General features: G+C 40.6%; 1 protein-coding gene across 1 annotated transcript in view; it reads right to left on the bottom strand.

Annotated features, from left to right (window-relative positions):
- The window catches only part of SYT10 (synaptotagmin 10), a 30581-nt gene extending 9752 nt beyond the window's left edge, over positions 1-20829 (bottom strand). Inside the window, exons 1-3 of the mRNA XM_054386706.1 lie at positions 20679-20829; positions 8398-8755; positions 1805-2369 (exon numbers count right to left, since the gene is read on the bottom strand). Of these exons, the coding sequence (XP_054242681.1) occupies positions 1805-2369; positions 8398-8755; positions 20679-20829 (1074 nt within the window). The remainder of the gene's footprint in view (positions 1-1804; positions 2370-8397; positions 8756-20678) is intronic.
- Positions 20830-21439: the final 610 nt, after the last annotated feature.

Genomic DNA, 21439 nt, shown 5'->3' with positions numbered 1-21439 from the left:
GTTTATTTCCTGTACCAAAGGAAAACTCTCTATGGATGTCCAAGCAAATATTTTTAAAATTGTGTTTACAAAGAGTCTTTGCATAGCTGAAAATCACCTGTGGTAACTTTCTTCTCTGGTAAAATATCCCAGTTTATTTTCTTGATAAATAGGTCCAGTAGGTGTTCAAGGCTTTGTGCTATAAAATTACATTCTTTCCAAACAAGTAATAGAAATTATTTTTACCCTCACTCTACCTTCTGAATAGAAAATTCTTGACTATGGATGAGATGTAAAAGACTCAAAATTGAGGAGAGGCTACTTCTGCCACATGTTTAAAATTTTGGGTCAGTCCTTTGATCTATCACTTCTACCTTTTTCTACCATCTATCATTTATCCAAACCATAAGCAAACCATTGTCTGAACAAGAGGCTGAAAAACTTCACAGCACATACAATGAAACAGAGCAGAGGTGAAGGAGGAAGAAGCATGAGAGAAACATATTTGCAGAATGGCATCTTGGTTTCTATGCTTTACTGTGTAAGTACAAAATGAGACAGCAAGTTTATTTAAAAAAAACCTTTATGAACAGCAAAGCATACTTGCCTGGAGTACAGTTATTTTCCACTAATTGTACAACCAGATAGATCTTTTTTTCCCCAGCTTAATCTAAGTCAAAGTGACTCTGACAAGCATTAGTTAGTTACTTAATTGGCAATTAGCGACTTTGGTAAACTTTAGATCTGGTGCCTAACTCCATTTCCCCACTGGTTAACATCTTATGCACTATTTATTCCTGTGCAGGATTGGCTCCCTCCACTTACAGTTTCTGAAGTGGCAGAACTTGAAATCTTTATCACTGACCAGTTTTTAGTCTGCATGAAACAGCTGAAGTAAAACACAAGGCAGCACATTGCACATACAGTAAGAGGACTTCATTTTCCCTCAGTTTCTTAGGTATCATTCAGAGAACAGTGTAAGCCCTGTGAAATCTGATGCAGTCATCCAATAATAGAAGACATGTCCATTTACTGTGTTTATTGTTAATGGTTTAAGTGGAAACAACTTATTCAAACACACAGAGTACTGTAAACTATACCAGCTGAAAAGCCAGAATCCAAAACCTTCATGTTTTCTTCTAAGCTTCGTATATAGTAAAACACCAGGAGAATGAATCAAGCACTGTAACTCCATGTACTAACCTTAGTGAGCAGGAAGCTTGAATTAGAATTCAGCACCAAGACCAGCAACCATTTTAACTCAGATGTCTATTAGCTTGTGCCTGAGTTTTGTTAGTAACCAGCAGCAGCACAAGTATATCTACCAGAGACCCTAAGCACCAGGGAACCAGCAAAGAACATTTTTTGACTTTGAGCATTTTTAGCCTCTCTCTCTTCCTTCACAAGATTCCCAAATTATGAAAATCTGAACCTATGAAAGCAAGATTAGGATGGGCCCTGTTTCTTAATAGACGGTCATTCTGCAGGACAGGGTATTTGGGTAACTGGAAAATTTTAATTGTTCTTGCTAAGCAGTGGCTTTTGTGACGTACTATTTAAACAATAAACCTTATTTATATTTGCATAATGTACTACAAGAGTGATGGTATGCTCCCAGAAGAATTTTTAGTAGTTAATTTTTACAGTTTCCTAAGCATCTTATTCTGTCCACTCAAAGCAATATATTGGTAACTTTTTTTTTTTATTTCTTTTTTTTTTTCTTCCCTCCCCCCCCCAGACTCCTGCTAAACAGGATGTTCTGCCACAAATTATAAAAGGGAAACAAAAATATCACACATTGATGCTTTTGTAATACATTACTTACTGTGGTGGCACAGTGGATGTCTTTCCATACATTGGCTTCCCTGGAGAGATCTGAGACTTCAAAAAGGTTATCAAGAATAACTTCCCCAATCATGTCATGTCTAGAAAATCTGTCAAAATCATAAACACTGAAATGCAATTTCCTGTTGCTGAGTTGATCATAGGCTACAGGAAACTGAAAGGTTTCATCAAAGACAGGATTTAATGTCTTTCTGTGAACTCGTGTCTGAAACTTCTTTTTTCTATCTGGAAGCAGATAAATCTTAACGTAGGGGTCAGACGTTCCTGTGAAGTCTTTAGCAGGCAGATCCAAGGCTTTGACAATTGTGACAGCCAGAAGATCATTCTCATAATCGTATCGGAGAGTGAAATTAAGTTTTCCACATGTTTTCACATCTTCTTGTTGTCCATCAGAATCCACAGACTTCTGTTTGTAGAGTTCTGGTTTTATCCTGCCAATGCTGGTCGTTGTCTCTCCCCTTTGCAAAATTGGATCTGTCCCCATGTTAAAATCAACACTGGACACTTGCATCTGCCTCGGCAAGTGCCTCCTGAAAGAATTGTGCCTGCACACATACACACACAAAACGAGTCATAGTTATCTCTGGGAAAAGACCTGGCTATTAATAAGTAGAAAATACAAGAAGACCAAATTAGTAAGAGTTTCTTTCTTTAAACTGATTTTTAAGTAATGCACCCTAAATATTTTGCAACTATTGAAACTTCCTTGAGAGGAAACGATTGTTCAGAATCGACTTCTTGGCCTGAGAGGCACTCAGTGTCCTAGCAATACATGCATTTATCACCTTGTTTTCAGGCTAGCTGAAACTGAATTAAGGATCTTTCAGAACAAGTTGACAGTTTCAGCACTGCATGATCCCATTGTGCTAGGGCCAGTGTAAAGTATAGTCAAGCAGAAACAAAAATCACTTGCAGAATCATCATGATTACTTCCTGAGTTTTGAAGGTTTTTGGTGGTTTTCCAATTAAATACTTACCAGGCTTCACACTGATCACTCTGAAGGGTGCCTGAAAACACCATGCAGAGCTGTGTCTGGAGGTTTTCAGAACAGTGCTTTGCCATGCTATAGCACTTTATATACACCTGCTTGGCATTTGCTACACTGAACTACAGGCTTTCTCCAATCACACTGCGAACATTTTGTTCTGGATGCCACACATTTTAACATTTTGGTCATCATTTTTCTGTATTTTTTTTTTTTAAATTTCTCTTCTCACACTTTGCTGTGTAGTGTATTAGAAAGCTGATGCCTGTATTCCCAGCAAGAAACAGTATGTTTAAATCCTTGTAATTCTGAACAGTGCTGCACAAGTGTATGTGTTTTAGGGCTTATCTTGACTCATGACCATCAATGGAAATTTGTACCTTTCCTAGTAAGACTGGCATGCCATACTGCCTCAGAGTAGTATAAAAACACTGGTCAGAAAGCTTCATACAAAGTCATCATCAGATACCATTTTGACCACACTGAGCAGTTTGCTTCTGAGACATTTTCACATTTCCTTGGTACTTCACTACCCCAACAATCTGTACTGGAAAAGCTCAATACCTCCTCCTGTGAGCACACATAGTTGCCATTAAAAAACCAAACAATTTAATTGTCAGAATTTCCTCTGCCTTTTGCAATCAATTCCTTATTAATGCCAAATGCAGCCTTGCCTTATTGCTTGGTTTCCCTGTGGTGTTGTGTTCTGAAAACAAGAGCTGTCACAGCTGTGTTTCTTTCTTTAAATCAGAAATGTAAATTGTCCATTTGAAAGCAACCAGGACTTATTTCATAGATATTATTTGTATTTTTGCTCTAAGTGGAGTGGTTGCAGGAGGCATGAAGCACAAAACTACCACAGTTCATCTGAGCAAAGATACAAGAGGGTAATCTGCAGCCATTAAATAATAGACAATAACACTTTCTCTTTCGGCTGTTTCAGTGCTGCTAGGAGCAAGCAGCATTCCTAATGTAATACAAGAACAGGCAAAGAAGAACTTCATAGAGTAGATTTGAAGCAGCTCCAAAAAATCCAGGTGTTTTGATCTCAAATTTAGATGGACAATACACCCTCTCATAACACTATCTCTGTTGTTGTTTTCAGACAAGGTGAAATGTTTTCTTTTCTCTTAAATGATAAAATTCCTGAATCTGGAGTATGCAGTGTCCACCCTGGAATGAATAAGCAGTGTAAAGGCCTTAACTAGTCAGAAAAATACAATATTGTCCTCAGGGAATTTCAGGGCTGGCCTTATGCTTTTGTCCTTTGAGAAGTACAACCACATTGGTGTGCTAAACACAGGGAAGGGAGTGAACCCCACCTAAAATGTAATGGCACTAAATATTTGGGCATGCAGCAATTTAGGCACTAGCTCTTTAGTGTCTTTAATTCGTAATGAAATCCAGGAAAATCTGTGTTACTGCTACTTCGATCTCTGCTAATTAAATCTGTGCAGGGGGGCCTTCTTGAGTGCTCCTCACACCTGCAGCTGTTATACTGAGATGCCCAGATAATCATGTTCGAATCCTGCCATAGACAAGCAGTGAAGAACACTGCCTATGCAGGGGGAAACAGTGAAGCCGACCATCTCTTATCCCAGTTGGAGTGAAAGTGGATACATAACACATTCTCTTTTCCTCGGCTTCTCCTGCATGATGAAGATCTGGGTTAAGAGTTGTAAAAGTTACACATAAAGCCTCATACCCATGATTTCTAAGGGACTAACACACTTTCAAGTTTTCAAACTTTATGCCATCCTCTGGTGAATGTAGTCATTGTTGCAAGATGTCACTAAGCAAAAGGGTGCAGCTGGATGGCTGCTCCCCATCACAACCAGCAGTGCTTTTGCTCTAGTAAGTCCTAATTACAGAGTGCCTAGGATCTGTTCTGAGTCACAGCATTTCACCAAGACAGCTAATTGGTCTGTTAATTATTAAGATGCTTCATTGTTGTCATGGCAACATATTTACCTTCTTTTGTTCTGCGATAACAAAGGAATTAATGACTGTGATAATGAAGTACAAGAATGTCAGGCAATCTGGTTGTGAAAATATTGTGAAGCTACCAATGTGTGCAAAAACAGATCCTTCAACCTCTGCTGGCTCTTACACATAGCACTCCTGGAACAGACATGCCTTCCATTACTTGGAACAACAGCATTTTGAGTGACAGTATGTATGTATGTAAAATGTATCACAGAAAATTGTGCTTGGATAGGAATAATGATAGTATGAAGCTTATTTTTAACTCAGTAAGCTTGCCACATGTACAGCAAAAGAGAAAGACAGGATTCTGATTTATGATATAAATTGAGATTTAGGAGGGGTGGATTTGGCCTGGCTTTCACAGATGCCATTAGGCCAAAGTTTTGGACCAAATATAGGAAAGGACATCAGTAGTTGTGCTGTTTAGAGAGAACAGAGGCTGCTGTTTCCTCCTTGCAGCCACTCAATTCAATAGACCTGCCTGTTTTTCCTTAACAACATTCCCAAGCATGTCACTTTTGCCTTTGTGCCTCTTGTGAACTGACTTAGTCTTTGCAGACCTGAAAAGCTCCTCTCCCACCTAATGCTAAAGAGCAAAAAGCATGTCTTTTGAAAACACAGTTGAACATTTGAAAAAAGGAATAGCATAGAAGTTACTGAACTACATTAGAGAATACTTTCACAAAATGCTAGCAAGAGTAGTTCTTACTAACACAGAGCAAAAATGTTTGTAAATGAACATCACTGATACAGAACTCCTTTTATTGTAATTTACTGGTTAACCAGGAACAAGGACTAAAGAGTTTTGATTTTGTTTTTTTTCCTTTTTAAGAAGGATGTTTTCTCATATTACCAGGAACTATGAAAATTATATAGTTCTAGTTAAGTAGAAATACATTATTTCCCTATGCTAATATATCTCCATGTTAAATCTACAGTCTATCAAGGTGATCAGGCACACTTTATTACTGCACTGAATGGCTCCTAAAAACCTTATGCTTCAGTTCCAACTTCATGTGATTCCATGTGTTTTATTAAGATCTGATGGCTGCATGAACCTATCATAGAACTGGCTGCAACCCTTCGATTTGCCCCAGCTCAGATCAGTGAGATCAGTGTAGAGTAGACAACCCAGAGAACAAATATTTCTCTTAGATCTTTTGTCAATGGAATACAGTTAGGAATTAGTGCATTTGGATCACTCTGGACTCATGAATACACTGAAGTAGTGCTGCACTGAAAACAGTGCAAGAGAATGTTATGCTACCTCTCTGTTATTTGCTTCCCTTTATTTAGAAATCCCCAATGAATCACAATAGAGTTAGGTTTTAGTCATCTTGTGATCAAACATTCTGCAATACAATGGAGGATCAGTCCAGAAAGCTGTTCTAAATGTCCAGTGTTCATCTCACACATGATATTCTTAGAGCTAATAAGTAATATGGGCACACAACATTCTTGGCGTAATAATTAATACAGGTTAATTATTTATTCTAATTAATAATTAGAAGGTTAAGGCTCCCTTAAGGCAGGCAGAGGTATAGAAAAAAATACATTTAAAAACACAGAAGGATAATTTCTGGATAATTAAAAAAAAAATCTTACTCTAAACATGTCTTGTGCCAAGGGTGTGGAGTTTTTCAGCAAACTGAAAAGCAAGGTGATGCCTCCAAATACTCTGCTATTAATTGGCTAAGGTAGGACAATCAGGGTTGCTCAAAACAAATGAAAATGTCCCTCTCAGGAGAGATTTAACTCTGAAAATCTAGAGAGAATTAAAAAAAAAAAAAAAAGCAGCTAAAAAGCTCCCTGATAAAGTTACCAACATATGTAGAAAGAGTAGGATTGATGGTTAAGTTTTACTGCTGTAAAACTCTCCTTGGTTTCGTACATATTTGATATGCATTTAGATCCCAGTCCAAATCACTCTAGAGGTCTGTGGGAATATTTTCACAGCCTGAGGTAGCATTGGATCATATCCCATGAACTTCTTTCTTCCTCTGTAGTACTACAGGGACTATTTGAGTCCATTTGCTAGCCAGCTATGCTTTCCGTCTGTGCAGAAAGTCAGACAATTTGATTACCTACGATTTATCTGTAACGGATAAAAACTCTTCCAACTAATATACTATTAGGCAGCAGCAGGTTGTGTAATATCCTAGTCATGCTAAGCTGTATCAGTTTTGGTTCCTCTGTGTTTAATATAAAACTTCCAAGTTAAAACCTCCATGTTGTCCTCCCAGTACTTTGGAAATGTTCCTCAAAGTGGCTTGGAGATACTGTGCTTACTCTCTTAGCAGATGGATATGGTAACTGGAGCTAGACACAACCAGGGCAATGTGGCTTGAAGCCAGCTGTACAAGCTCATCATTCAGGAGATGGTTCAGCTGCTGAAGTTAGGTAGGCCTCTCCTGGTTGGAGTGTTCTCATTTTTAGCAGCCTCCTGTGGTTATGTGTTGTCTATTCCACACTGCTGGAATAGCTAGGAAATAGCGCTGCAGCACTCACCATCGCAATGAGTGCGCTAAGCTGGCAAAACATTGTCATAGGGACTCACTCAAGACCAGCAAAGTATAAAGCACATGTCTTCTCCAGTCTTCTGCCTCCAATAACTATTGTGAATGTAGCTTATATTTTTTTTTTATTATTGAATTTTTTTGGCTTTGGTAACTAAAGGTTTATTGAGGGGAAGCTACTTTCTCTACAGTATTTTTATCCTAACTTACGGCATTCCACAATACTTCAGGTTTCTCCTTTAGTCTTCATTTTCCCCCTTCAGTCTTCATTTTCCCACTCTTTGTTTATAAAACTTTTTTTAATGTAAAAAGTGATCTTTGCAGTTTACTGTTTGTTTTCCATGTCTTAAATTCGCTGACAGACTATGAAGAAAACATGGTTTGAAAGTATAGGTCACTGCACATTATCTTCACTGCTTTTCAATATAAAGCAGTACCTAAGACAAAACATAATTTGTGTCCTCCACTTTAATAGAAAATCAGTAACTTCAGGAATATGAGGTGCTTGTCATTTATTTAAAGGTCTATATAGAATCTTTTTTACTTGAAGATTAGTCTATAAGAATCTACATTCTTAGACTAGGATTTTAATTCCTTTATAAGTCACAAACGATGTCTTAAAAGAAATGTGTCATCAGCAACAAATCTGTCATTCATTTAGTGGAGAGGGAAACTTTCATCTACAAAAGCAACTGCTGTATCTACAAAAATAGCTCAGTGGAAAGCTAGGCTTACAGTATGTTATAAGCTTTATACTTTTTACACTTTATAAACCATTGAAATAGATTTTCCTACACACAAACCCTAATACTGAAATGCTTTAAGCAGCAACATAAATATTGACAAAGTATTAGAAGAGGTAGATTTGATCTTATGTTACGACAGTGGTGTAAGTAAAGTACACCATATGTTTCCAAATACTCTGTTCAAAGGGCAATGAGGCTTTCCTTTCCCATGATTGCTGTTTCACCCATAACTGCTAAGTAATCAGTGTGTAGTCCAGGATCCTGGAAATTTTCAGCAGTGCATTCTGGCTCTGCCTGTTCCCATGAAATGTGAGACAAACATGAGTGCCTCTGACTTACCTTGATGACGATGTGGGCTCAGTGATCTGCCTCTGCATGCGTGCATGTCTGATCAGATGCTCTTTCAATGCATTCTGGACCTCTGCTGGTATATCAGGTGAAGTGTGGCTAATTTTCAATGCAGCTTCAAGTACCTTTGTTGTAGGTTTCTCATTTTCTTTAACTTCCTTTTTCTCACTGTTCTCAAAAACCTCTGTAGGAGCACTGGAGTTGCTCTGAGGGACATTACTGGCATTGGAAGTGAGAGGTTTGCTTCTCCAGCAGGGCCAACACAACTTCCAAAAGACAAAAAGCGAGACTACCAGCAAGGCGAGCCCACAGAAGCTGACGACTACTGCTAACAGACTGACTGAAATGTCTGCAAGGAATTAGAAACAAAGATCATCATGACAGACAAACATGGAGGGGAAAAAAAAAAAAAAGATTAAAAATTGCACAGCTGAGGAAATAGAAGTATTTTGATAATTATCTTCTGTAGAGCTTTAAAGCCCTATTTAATGTCCTTTTTCCCTTTCTGGTACCTAAGCCTGTACCTTTAAAATGTTATCATTTTGTAATAACTGTTTCACAAATACTGCATTAACTATTCAAGTCAGGAGCCAGTACCTGCATTACTAGCTCCAGTCAGTCAAAATTTTCAGGAATTAAAGGACTATCCAAATGGTTCCAAAATACTTGTAACCATTGTTGTCAGTGTCTGCTCTGGAACCCATGTTGCTGAAAATGTCAAATAACAGTCAATACTTCCCATGAGTGTATGTAGAAACTGGTACACAAAATTATTCCTGATTTGCTAGACTCTGTGTGCTCACTGCTTCAGGAATATGTTAAAGCCTAAACTTTAAGTGGCATAAAGAAGGACAGGATATAACCTGACATAAAAAGACATTTCTAGGATTAAACTTTAAGCTGTGGAGCAAGACTATGTTAGACCAAGGCATCACATATGCATCAGTGTGCAAAATTCTGTTCTGAAAATGCAGCTAGTTTCAGGGTACTCTATATAATGCTCTGAGTTGTACAGAGACCATATTGTACGCTTAGCTACTCCTTCTGCCCTGTATTTGACTTTTTCTGCCACAGAGATTTAGCATATCCAGTAGCACAAAGATAGGAGAACAGATTTCATACCAACAAAATTCTGTGAACAGACTTGTATTTTAGGAGATAGTGGATCATCATAAATGCCAATTGAGTCCTATTTAGGAACTGCATTCCATGTGACACGTTTCAGTTTGATTTTTCCAGTATTTTGTAATACTATAAAACACAACTAAAAAACCCCTCTCCTTCTTTTTGAAAACAGCTTTTTATATGCTTTAAAAGTACCCAATAAACTCTGCTTAAATGTCCCTCAAGTAGTGGCTGTTGTTGCTTGTTACAAGAAGTTTTGACAATTTAACAGTCAATATTTTATATCCATAGCTCTGGGCTCCAGACTACTAAAGTGAAGCAGTGGAAAAGTGCAACAAGAGTGCAACATATTTTTTTCTAGAGGATTCCAGGAAGAAAAGTAGTCCTCTAGATATGTATTAGCTCCATGGAACAGTATGTACCTCAAAAGTCCCTTTGAAAGATGAAGACTTCAGTTGAAAATTTGGGAACATTCTTTATTAATATAAAATATCTGGCTATAGCTCTCAGTAAACCCCACTGAACTTAATGCCCATTCAACATGGAAAATCCCTGAGAATAGCAAAAGCAAATAGGAAATATTTGTAGTCCTGAGATTTGAAAGATATGGTTCTGTCCAACCTTACCCCTGGTCAGCGTCATGGGGCAATTGGCAGAGGTTGTGCTTCTTGAATTAAAGACTTTGGCACAAGCTGCTGCCCCACCTTGAACAGGAGTGTGTCTCCTTGACCACTTCCTGCCAGTCTTGAGAGAGGTGTGCTCCTTTTCTGCTTGTAGTTAAATGTCAGATTGTCACCCTTGGAATATGCAAGTCAGCTTAATGAAACATTCATATGGCAAATTCTGACTGAAGATGCTTCCACAGAATGAATGGATGCATTATAATACCTAATAATGTAACACAAGAAGTAAACAACAACTTTGGATATTAACTTGGTAGCAAAATTATTCCCAGTAGAGATTATTAGGCTGTTTACTTTAGTCTGCTGTTTCCCCTCATAACCCTTCTGAGCCCAGTTAACTTTCACTTGCTTTGTCCATGTTCTGTCCTATCTTGACAAGAGGAGACATTAAGAGATCTTTAGTTTACAGCTTGTTTCAATGGTTAACCACATTGTTGCAAATTTGTATCTCTGATTTGTGCTTTTGTAATTGCTAATTTACAGCTGTTTCATTTGTGTCGTTGTATGAGAGATTAAACATGATTGTACAAAATACAAATAAAATTAACTGTTCCAGGAAACAAACCCAGGACTTGAAACCCCATTGCCTCTACCAGTTCCTGGAATGGTTTTAAACTGTACTATTCTCCCAGCTAATTCCTGGGCATGGATAAGGAATTAGAGTAAGTCAATGATAATTCTTAATAGGTGGTTTGGATGTGGCCCTTCTGTTTCAACAGATGACAGACTTATAGTAGGATGGAGTTGGCCTTATTGCCAGAGAATGGTCTGTGGTGGGTTGACTCTGACTGGATGCCTCAGCTGGACAGGGGAGAGAAAATAGAACAAAAGGCTCATGGGTTGAGATAAGGACAGGGAGAGATTGCTCACTAATTACCATCACAGACAAAACAGACTCATCTTGGGGAAAAAAAGTCCTTTAATTTATTACCCACCAAAACAGAGTAGGATAGTATAAAATAAATGCAAATCTTAAAAACAACCTACCACCCACCCCTTTTTTCTTCTTAGGCTCAGTTTTACTCCCATTTTCTCTTTCTCCTCCCCTCCAGCAGCACAGGGGGGGATGGGGAACTGGGGTTGTGATCAGTTTATCACACATTGTTTCTGCTGCTCCTTCCTCCCCAGAAGGACTCTTCTACTCTCACGCTCTTCCCCTACTCCAGCATGGAGTCTCTCCCACGGGAAACAGTCCCCCATAAACTTCAACGTGAGTCCTTCCCCCAGACTGCAGTTCTTCATGAACTGTACAAACCCCTGAGTGTGGATTCCTTCTGCCAGGTGCAGCCCTTCAGTGTGGATCCCACAGAGGGTCACAAGGCCTGTCAGAAAACCTGCAGCAGCAGGGACTCCTCTCTCCAGATGTCCTGCTAGGAGCATGCTCCAGTGCAGGCTTCCCACAAGGTCATAGTCTTGTCTGGAGACATCCATCTGCTCTGGCATGGGGTCCTGCACAGGCTACAGGTGGCTATCTGCTCCATCATTAACCTCTGTGGGATGCAGGGGGACAGCTGCCTCATGACTATCTTCACCACAGGCTGCAGTGGAATCTGCACTACGGCACCTGGAGTGCTTCCTTGCCCTCCTTCTTTACTGACCTTCGTGTCTGCAGAGTTGTTTCTATTACATATTTTGACTCTGACTGCAGTTTTGTAGGACTTTTTCCCCCCCTCTTAAATAAGTTATCTCAGAGGTGCTACCACTGTTGCCTTTGGACTCAGCAGTGGGACCATCTTGAAGGTGGTTAGCACTGGCTCTGGTAGACATAGGTGAAGCTTCTAGCAGCTTCTCACAGAAGCCATCCCCACGAATAAAACTTTGCCATGCAAATGAAACATGTTGCCATAAGTTAAACTAATATATTAACACAGAGATATGCCCCACTGAAGGATCATTTTTGATAAATTGAACCAGGTGGACAACTTTTTTTTTTTTTTTGTCCATTCTCAAAGTCTGACAAAAAGTAGAACTCTTGAAAATGTTGATGATCTATCAGAAGTAATAATAAAAAATAAATTAAAAATAAATAAGTAAGAAAAAGGAAATAAAACAGCAATTCAATTTTGGGTCATTTGCAATATTTCCAGCCCAGTTTAGAGATGGCTGGCATAATTAAGTTACACTTTGAAAGAAAGGCCTTTAGAACTGAAAACTGTAATTTTTTTTCTATTTATAAAATGTTGAAACAGGATGTTTTAACAACCTTGAAAGTGCTGGAAACATTTCAAAACCAGAAATATGAAAATTGATCCCTTCCAGCAGAGCTTCAATTTGATGAATAGATACTATCAGCTCAAAAACATTCCACCAAAGCATTTCTAGCCAATTCTATTTCACATTTATCACTGCAAAACATTTTTCAAGCCTTCAGACAACTTGTGTCTCCTTTGAAGATGTACTCCTGTACCTTCTCTAAGATTTTTTTCTGTATTTCTTTTAAACTATTTCAAATTCTAAGTCAATCCCAAATCTTTACAGAAAATATTTTGTAGCCCTATAATAATTACACAAGACATCTTAAGTCTCAAGACAAAGGAGCTAATTCTACAAACACTTGTACAAATTATAGTCCACACATTTGCCTTATCCGCACTGCGTATGAACTAGTGAGTCCAGCCCGTCATTTCTTCTGTTCAGTTCTTCTTGGGGGATTTTGAAGAATAATAAAAAGTTGCTGGTCTTCATTTGTACTCAACATTGGTAAGTCTTCTGCAACTAGCCCTGTCTTACTCAAATCCCTGCAGATCAGGATATAATACTTTAGCATGCCTCAGAAAGTGGCAGGTGCAGACTCTCGTATTTTCTCTCACAACCTGAACATGTCAAAACACCCCACTTAAATTTCAAACAGCAAAAACCAGTCTTTCACTTAAAAGTCTACGTGTGACCTCTTCTGTTCTCATGGAGAAATGTACCCTTCCTCAAATCCTTTGACTCTAGCCTTGTTATGAATGTGTTCTCTCCTAAGGCTGTTTATTCAGTCTGAATTTGTTCAAAACAGCCATCACTATCTAGAGTCTGGAATATCACTTCTTAATGCTCTGTGGTGGCATGTTTCTTGACAGTAAGGGAATCACATGAAATCAGATATCACTGTGATTTACTACATGATTACAGCACATCAAATTATTCATCTTTCATTAAAATCATTTTATGTAAATGATATGATCTACTAATGTATCTGAGAATCTCCATCTGTCCAACCACAAATGGAACAATCTCTTTTGCCATTTCAAACCCTATGTATGGGACTTTAGATTACAAGACATACAGCAGATACGGGGTGTTTACCAGTATCTTATTTGCCTTCTCAGTCTCAAGCTGCGCCAGGGGAGGTTTAGGCTGGAGGTGAGGAGAAAGTTCTTCACAGAGAGAGTGGTTGGCCATTGGAATGTGCTGCCCAGGGAGGTGGTGGAGTCACCATCCCTGGAGGTGTTCAAGAGGGGATTGGACGTGGCACTTGGTGCCATGGTTTAGATAGTCATGAGGTTTAGGGTGACAGGTTGGACTCGATGATCCTTGAGGTCTCTTCCAACCTTCTTGATTCTATTCTATTCTATTCTATTCTATTCTATTCTATTCTATTCTATTCTATTCTATTCTATTCTATTCTATTCTATTCTATTCTATTCTATTCTATTCTATTCTATTCTATTCTATTCTATTCTATTCTATTCTAATTCTATTCTATTCTATTCTATTCTATTCTATTCTATTCTCCTTGCCCACATGACCTTCTGTTTTCCAGAAATCAGAAGGAACTTGCACAACAGCTGTGTATTCAAGAGCCTCAACACATAATTTGTGTACTGTATGTAACTAGAGAAGATAGCTTTCATTTTGCCTGACTGCATCATCGTGTTTTGCCTGCACTGAACACTGCCCTCTCCTCTTTTACACATCAAATGTAAATTATTTATCTCCACTTCCAAGACTTTTTCTGGCCTACCTCCTTTTCTACTTCTTAACTCTCACTTAATCTCAACAGGAGGTAATTCCCATCTCTGCTCAACCCATGACTGCCTGCCTTGCTTTCCATTAAACAGAAAAAAAAAACCAAAACAAAGAGCTTTAGGCTTGGTTTCATGCTGCTCTCACACTTGTGGGGCTGTCTCTGTGAGCATCTGCAAGAAACCCTCCTTACTGTTTTTCGGACAAGAAAATGAAATGAAAAGACATCATAGGTCTACTGGATTGCCACTAATCATAAGGATGTCATAGCTGTAACAAAGTTCAAGCAGCTCAAATGTCATTTTTGAATTGTCAGCATTATATAATGAACATCTCACACATATGTCGAGACCCAGCAAAACAGTGTCTCTTTATCTTTATCATTACACATTTGCTTGCCAGCTGCTACAAACGTTTCCCTATTTTTCATCTGCATTTCTCTGCAAAGCTTGTATGCAGGAAGATTCTTTCATCAAATTGTTTTTACTGCGTATCACTGCTGTCTGCACGTTGAGCACTTTGTTGGTTGTGAATACCTTCATACTTGTAAAATAAATGTGGTCCCTGTGGTATATTTGCTCCTCCTGTTCTACCTTTTGCTGCTGAATTAGGTGCATTTCTGGTTTTCACAGCTTGTTAACATTCATGTTTTAAAAGATACTTTTCAGTAACCCTGCACTTTTTTCCCACCAAGCTGTATCTCTCTGGTAATAACTTTGTTCTGACCAGGTGATGAGCCGTATCATAAACAATTCCAGTCTGTTAACTGTTGAAATGTTTATTGTTTATCACATTTCTCTGTAACAGAAGGCTCAATTGTTTCACACAACAGTTACCTTCTTAAGAAAAAAAATGTTCCTTTCTTGTATGAGTCCTACACTGATTACAGTAATCTTCACATTTGTTCAGATCATTTCTGATTCCCTTCAAACTTGCTTTGGCACAGCTGAGAAGAACTTTCAAGCACATTACTGGATAAATCTGTTCTTCTCTCTCCAGTCTGCAGGCAGTGTAAGTATACCTACAGCTTATACCTAAGCTTATACAGCTTATGTGTGTGTAATTGCATGTGTGCTCACGTGTATGTTTAAAGGAACCAGGACTGAATAAACCATCAGAAGCCTGAGAGCTGACAGCAAACAGGAGACTCAAGCCAGCTACAGCAGGATAATCCAAGACATTGCTCTTCAAGCAGTAGTAAGACTATACTGCAGAATGTCAATGGGCAGGATGCTCTAGTGTTTTCTTACTCTCTGGATACGTCTATAGTACTCTGTCAATCAGGAACAGGGTTAGAAACTTTGCATGTTAAACTATTATGGTGATAAAATAATAGTGAGTAGACTATTTAGATGAATAACAAACAGTCCTGTAGAAGTTGATGCTCTTTGTATGACCAACCTAAAGAATTCATTGTCTGACTAGGAAAAGAACAAGAGTGAACATCACTGTCTACCCAGTCCAAATGGCTAAAATAGGCCCTCTTGGAAGGGAAGCAACAGGGTTTTCAGCACTGTTATAAACAGTGGTTTCCCATGAGAACTGATAAGGAGATTGTGAAGTTTTGCAGGACCAGCAGAAAAAAAAAAAAAAAAAAAAAAAAAAAAAAAAGAAGCCAGAGACAGCAGAAAAGTGCCTATCATTTACAGAAGATACACAATAAATTTTAAATGTGTCTCTGGAGCAGCATGCTGAAGCTCCTCTCATTACACTCAGTGCATTTGGCTTAACTTTCAGAAATGCTCCCAACTGGGACTTTGGTGTGCTTCATTCCCTTGAAAACAAGGAGGAGGGATGATAAAGTTAGAGTCCTTTATTAACCAGATAATCTGAGTCAACATACAGATATAGCTAAGCTGCATGTATGAATTTGTGACACTTCCAGAAAATAATTTACTTGGCTTTTAGAGCTGAGCCCTTCCAATTAGTTGACAAACATCTTAATTGTTTTGGAAATAAGGTACAAAACAAAAGCAAACCAGCTGCACATGTATTTCAGCATTTTGCCAAAAATGCGAGACACTTCAGAACAAAGCTCGCAGTCATCTAACTGCCTAAAACTACCATAAAGCTTCCCAGTCTTTGCACTTGAGCATTCCCCTGAGATGACAGAATTAATAGCCCTTTTAATTACCAGGGCAGAAATTATAACAGCAGATGTCGATCTTCACTAATTGTCTAAAGCTCTTAGAAATTCACAAAATTATTTATCCCACTAAGATTCTTTGCTATGTGTTCCATAAATTGATTTTTCCATTACTCTGAATATGATTACCCTTCTTGACCCAAGCAGTGAGCAGTAATTGAGGGTCTTAAGGTGGTGATGTTGTTACTGAGAGGAAAAAAATATTGCATAATCAGTTATTTCTTTTATGTAACCCTGTTTGTCCACAAAGAATATTCAAACTCTTATTTCCCTGATAATAAGAGGAATCAAACACATGGAAGTTGGGAGGTTTGTTTGCTTTGGCTTGGATTTTTTTTATATTTTGTTGTTAGCAGCAAATCTGAATAGCTTTCTTTTCTGCTTTCTTGCTTTATTTTGTACTCTGCCTTTCCAAAGCCATACTCTCCATTTTTTGTTCTGATGGTGTCTCTAGCTTCATCTTATCTGAGTTTTAGTTTGTTTTCCTTGTTATGCTTCCTTCTCATATCTAGACATTTATACTGTTAAAAAAGCTACTACTCAGGCTCTCTGTGTGCCAGTTAAATTTCTTGGGTCACTAGGTCAATATTGTCTTAGATTTTGCTTTGAGACTGTGACTGAGTGGTGAGTCTTTTGTCTCAAGTAGTTGATTCCTCTACAAAGCTTGGCTGCTTTTCCTGGTCTAGCTGAACAGAAAGTAATCATCACACCCATCAACATTACCACATAGCCGCAGTTCATTGCCTTTTCTCACATTTTCAACTTCCAGACCATATTTTTATTCTTCTATTAAATAGAAATAGTCTGTTTTCCTTCTTAACTGTCTGAAATGTTTGTTCTATTTTTTCTTTCCTTTCCAAAATGAGTCTCCTCATCTTTTAGACTTCATTAATGATATCCCATGGGTGATTTTTGTTTATGCTGCCTTTCTGACTCTTTTAGACAGATTCTTTTTGAGATGAGGAAAATAGAATGAACCCACCATTTAAAGACAGAATATGCTATCCTTATATAGACAACTATTATTATTTTTTCTTTTCTCTTTACATTGTCAGCTTTCTGGATTTTCATTGGAAGCTTAGCTGTGATTCTGTAACACAACAACATGCAATAATAAAATATTATTCTGTAATAATCTTCTCACAACCTTTAATCTTCTCCACATCTTCCAGAAGTCCTTCTTGCAATTCAAGTATCTTCTTACTCTCAGTACAGTAGTTTCTTTTCCATATTCTTCAGTGCTTATTGCAGGAGCTAATTCCTGGGAAAGTGTTTCTCATACCATCATTTGGGACATGGAGCAAAAGTGATGAAGCTGAATTAGCCATTCCTCCTCTCCTCCATACAGTAACAGCTGCATGACCTCAGAACTGTGCAGAATTTACTGAGCCAGAGAAGAGTATGGCTACATGATATGAACTCTCATATCAGATGCTATGAACCTATATATGAGACACAGATGTATCCAAAAATTACAAACATTTATAGCTTCATTCACAGAATGGTGATGGAAAACAACATTTCTACCTTTAATGGACAGGAACTATGGATATTCAACACTGTGGACAACATTATCTACATGCATTTGAAAAGCACAAGAGATGGCATGATTCACCTTTCAATGACCACATTTCTGTTTGTCTAGAAACTATATTTACAGTCTTTCAGTTCATAAAAGTAATATGAGTGGTATTTATGTCTTGTCTATCCAAGTGTTTGCATATTAATATATTGTCAATTATCAGCAATGACAGTGTATCTCTTCTTCTTCTTCTTAAAACATAAAGTACTAATATATGGTCTTTAGCAGTGTTATTAATGAGACAATGTTTAATATAGTGCGCATACCAGTAAGACTGACACCCATCATCTAATCATGGTTTCCTTTTAAGGAGGCAAAAGTGAGATTTAGGAACTTATCTGAGATGTGGGACCTAGTGGTTCAAGCCTCTGGACTGTCAATTATCAGTTTTTTTCTAATTCAAATAATTGCAACTTAGTCAGAGTTTACAAATGAAAAAACAGAGTGACAGCTGACTTTGAAGAAATGCCTAAAAAGGAGCTCCTGTTAGAATGTGGTATTGAGGCAAGTGTTGAAGATTCCAATTTTCTAAACAGCAAAACTCCATTTGCCTCATGGAACATTGTTCTATCCTTCACATCCCACCTGTTTATAGATTAACTTTGTTTTTATATGACACCTAACACAGTAAGTCAGATAAACTAACCTTTTTACAGCCACATTTTCCAGGCTTCTTAGGGTAATTTTATCTTTACACAACCATCTATGATTCAGACAAAGACAATTTACATCGCACAATTGGAACATACTTGGCAGTAGGCATTTACAAACCATAACAAATCCATGATCCATGCTGGTGGAAGACTATGACCCTCATGTAACCCATGTCCTGCTGCTCTAGCCAGGCTGGGTCAAGGTGGGCCACCCCCTCCTTGTCACAACTCAAATATCTTCTTACTCTTACAGCGCTTGCCTCAAGTTCAAAGCTCAAAACCCTAAAGAACCATGCTGGTACTGGGATCTGAAAGAATTGTCCTATTTCAGACAATGTGCAGAAATGCTGCCAGTAACCTGGATATTGCAGTAAATGTGTGGACATGAGAAAGGAAAACAGGGGAATGGGAAAGGGAAGGGATGAGAAGGAGAGAAAGAAGAGAAGAGAAGGGAAGAGAAGAGAAGGGAAGAGAAGGGAAGAGAAGGGAAGAGAAGAGAAGGGAAGGGAAGAGAAGAGAAGAGAAGAGAAGAGAAGAGAAGAGAAGAGAAGAGAAGAGAAGAGAAGAGAAGAGAAGAGAAGAGAAGAGAAGAGAAGAGAAGAGAAGAGAAGAGAAGAGAAGAGAAGAGAAGAGAAGAGAAGAGAAGAGAAGAGAAGAGAAGAGAAGAGAAGAGAAGAGAAGAGGAAAAAAAAAAAAGGAGTAATAGCCGTGGTGGTAACTACAGCACTGCTGGAGCACATGCTGAGGACCTGATGCTTTTCATGACTTGGTGTTAATTTGTGATGTACACTCGGTATTTGTTGTCCATAATGCAAGCTGCCCATTTACATTTATGGACAAACAGAATAGGTTCTGGTAGAAATGAAGCACGGAAATTAGGACTAATTTTCCAGCCCCATCCTAAAAACAAGTACCATGGAAAGCAAGGGGTCCAGAGAGTACGGAACACCAATGTGCAGAGCCGCTTCTCAAAGAACCTGAAAATTCAGAAATCAGTGACCACAGACACCACTGTTAAGAGTCTAAATCTCGGTTTCGACCCCGATAAGTTTTATGGCTTCGGGATATTTAAATTAACCTGCATTACCTCTCCCTCTCCCCCACTTCTCTTCCCCGCCCCCCCACCTCTCCCCACCCTGGACGAGTCCTAGACCAGACCGGAGGGCTATCGTGCTTCAACAGGTTCCCACTCGCTAACAGAAAGTGATCCCCCTCAGCAGTTAACAGAGGGGATGTAAAACGTCTCAAATCCCTCTCTGAAAGCGCAGGCATGCTTTGAGTCGCGGCTTAGCGAGCTGTGCCCCTATCCCGGGGTGAGCCCCGGACCGTGGCAGCTGCCGCCCTCCGCCGGCCTCCGCCCGGCCACCTCGCCCTCCTCTGCGCCGCACCGCGCAATCGGTTGCCGCGGAGCTGCTAGCCATGGGCTCGGGGCTGCCGGCGCGACACGCCGAGCACAGAAGGACGGCTGGGAAGAAAACAGAGGGCGACCGAGTGCAAATTCCGCGTGGCACGCCCGCCGCACGGAAAATGCTATCCACTCGGGACAAGAGCATCAAACAAAGCCCACTCCTCCGCTCCCAGCACACATAGCCACACAAACTCATGCAATATCCCGGACCAGAATTTGCATAAAGAGAAACTCTCATCACGGGCAAAACCTGGCTGCAGCGGAACTGCGGGGGGCAAACGTGAGAGCTGCGGGGTAAAGGAGCACACTCCGGCGGTGCGGCTCCAGCCGACAGCGGGGCCCGCACGTCGACGGCGATTTCTCACCCCTCGAAACTATCAGTGCTCCCCGTCCCCACCTCCACACCCCGGCCCGCTGCCCCACTTTTGCCCCGTCACCCCTGGCGCTCTAGCTTCCACCCCAGGCTGGCGATTCGGCGGTCCCAGCTCTTCCCTCGCTGCTTCCCGGGAGCCTCTGCGTGCTGAGAGAGGGAGACGATTTTAAAGCGGGTTATGTGACTGCCCCCCGTCCGCCCCCTCCACAGGCAGGGAAAGCAAAGAAAAAGTTGCGCTCTCCAGCCGCCCACACCGGCGCTGCCCGCCCCGTGGTAGCGGCAGGACGGGCGCGGCAGGACGAGCGGCGGAGCGGCGGCCAGAGCCGGGGGTGGCGGAGCCAGTAGCGGTACCTGTGCCGCCGATGCCCTGTCGGGAGGTCTCCAGGGGGAAGATGCCGGCGCACTTCTCCCGCTCCACCTGCCCGCCCAGACACAGCTCCGAGATGATCTGCAGCGCCTTGTGGCAGAGACTGCCCACACCGTCCTCCGCGGAGAAACTCATCTTCTGCCCCGGCCGGCCTGCCCGCCGCCCGCTAGGCCATGGCTGGCGCGGGACGGCTCCGCGCCCCGACCCGCGCAGTCTCCCGCGGGGAGCGGAGCGGGGCGGAGCAGCGGCGGCAGCAGCGGCGGCAGTGGAGCGGCAGGCGCCGCGCGAGTGAACCGATGAAGTAGTGAAAGGGAGGTGGGGGGCTGGGGGGGGGGGGGGGGGGGGGAGGAGGACTAGGCTAAAAAAAAAAAAAAAGGAGAGGGGGAGTGAGGAGAGGGAAAAAATAAAAAGAGGGGAAAAGAATAAGCATCCACTTAGCAACGCCTTTTGTGCCTAGAGGGTTTCGGGAGGCAGCTCATCCAATGGCAGCCCAGCGCGGTGGGGTTCGTGTGGCGGGGGAATGGGGGGGAACTCGCGTCCCCCGGGAAAACTTTGCCCTCCCCTCCGCACGGCCAGGCGAAAGGCAGTGGCGCCTGGGACGATTCTCGAGATGCTGGCCCAGGTCGGAGCGCGGCGGAGCAGGTGGTGGCCTTGGTCAGGGGCTGCGCAGGGACTAGCGGAGCGGTGCGTGGTGGTGCGGAGGTTATGCTGGTGCCGACCGTCAGAGGCCTGCCCCGCGCCTCAC

Source organism: Indicator indicator, chromosome 14 (assembly GCF_027791375.1).
Source record: "Indicator indicator isolate 239-I01 chromosome 14, UM_Iind_1.1, whole genome shotgun sequence".
NCBI lineage: Eukaryota > Metazoa > Chordata > Aves > Piciformes > Indicatoridae > Indicator > Indicator indicator.
The sequence above is the reverse complement of the archived record's forward strand: the minus strand, read 5'-3'. Positions and strand labels throughout refer to the sequence as shown.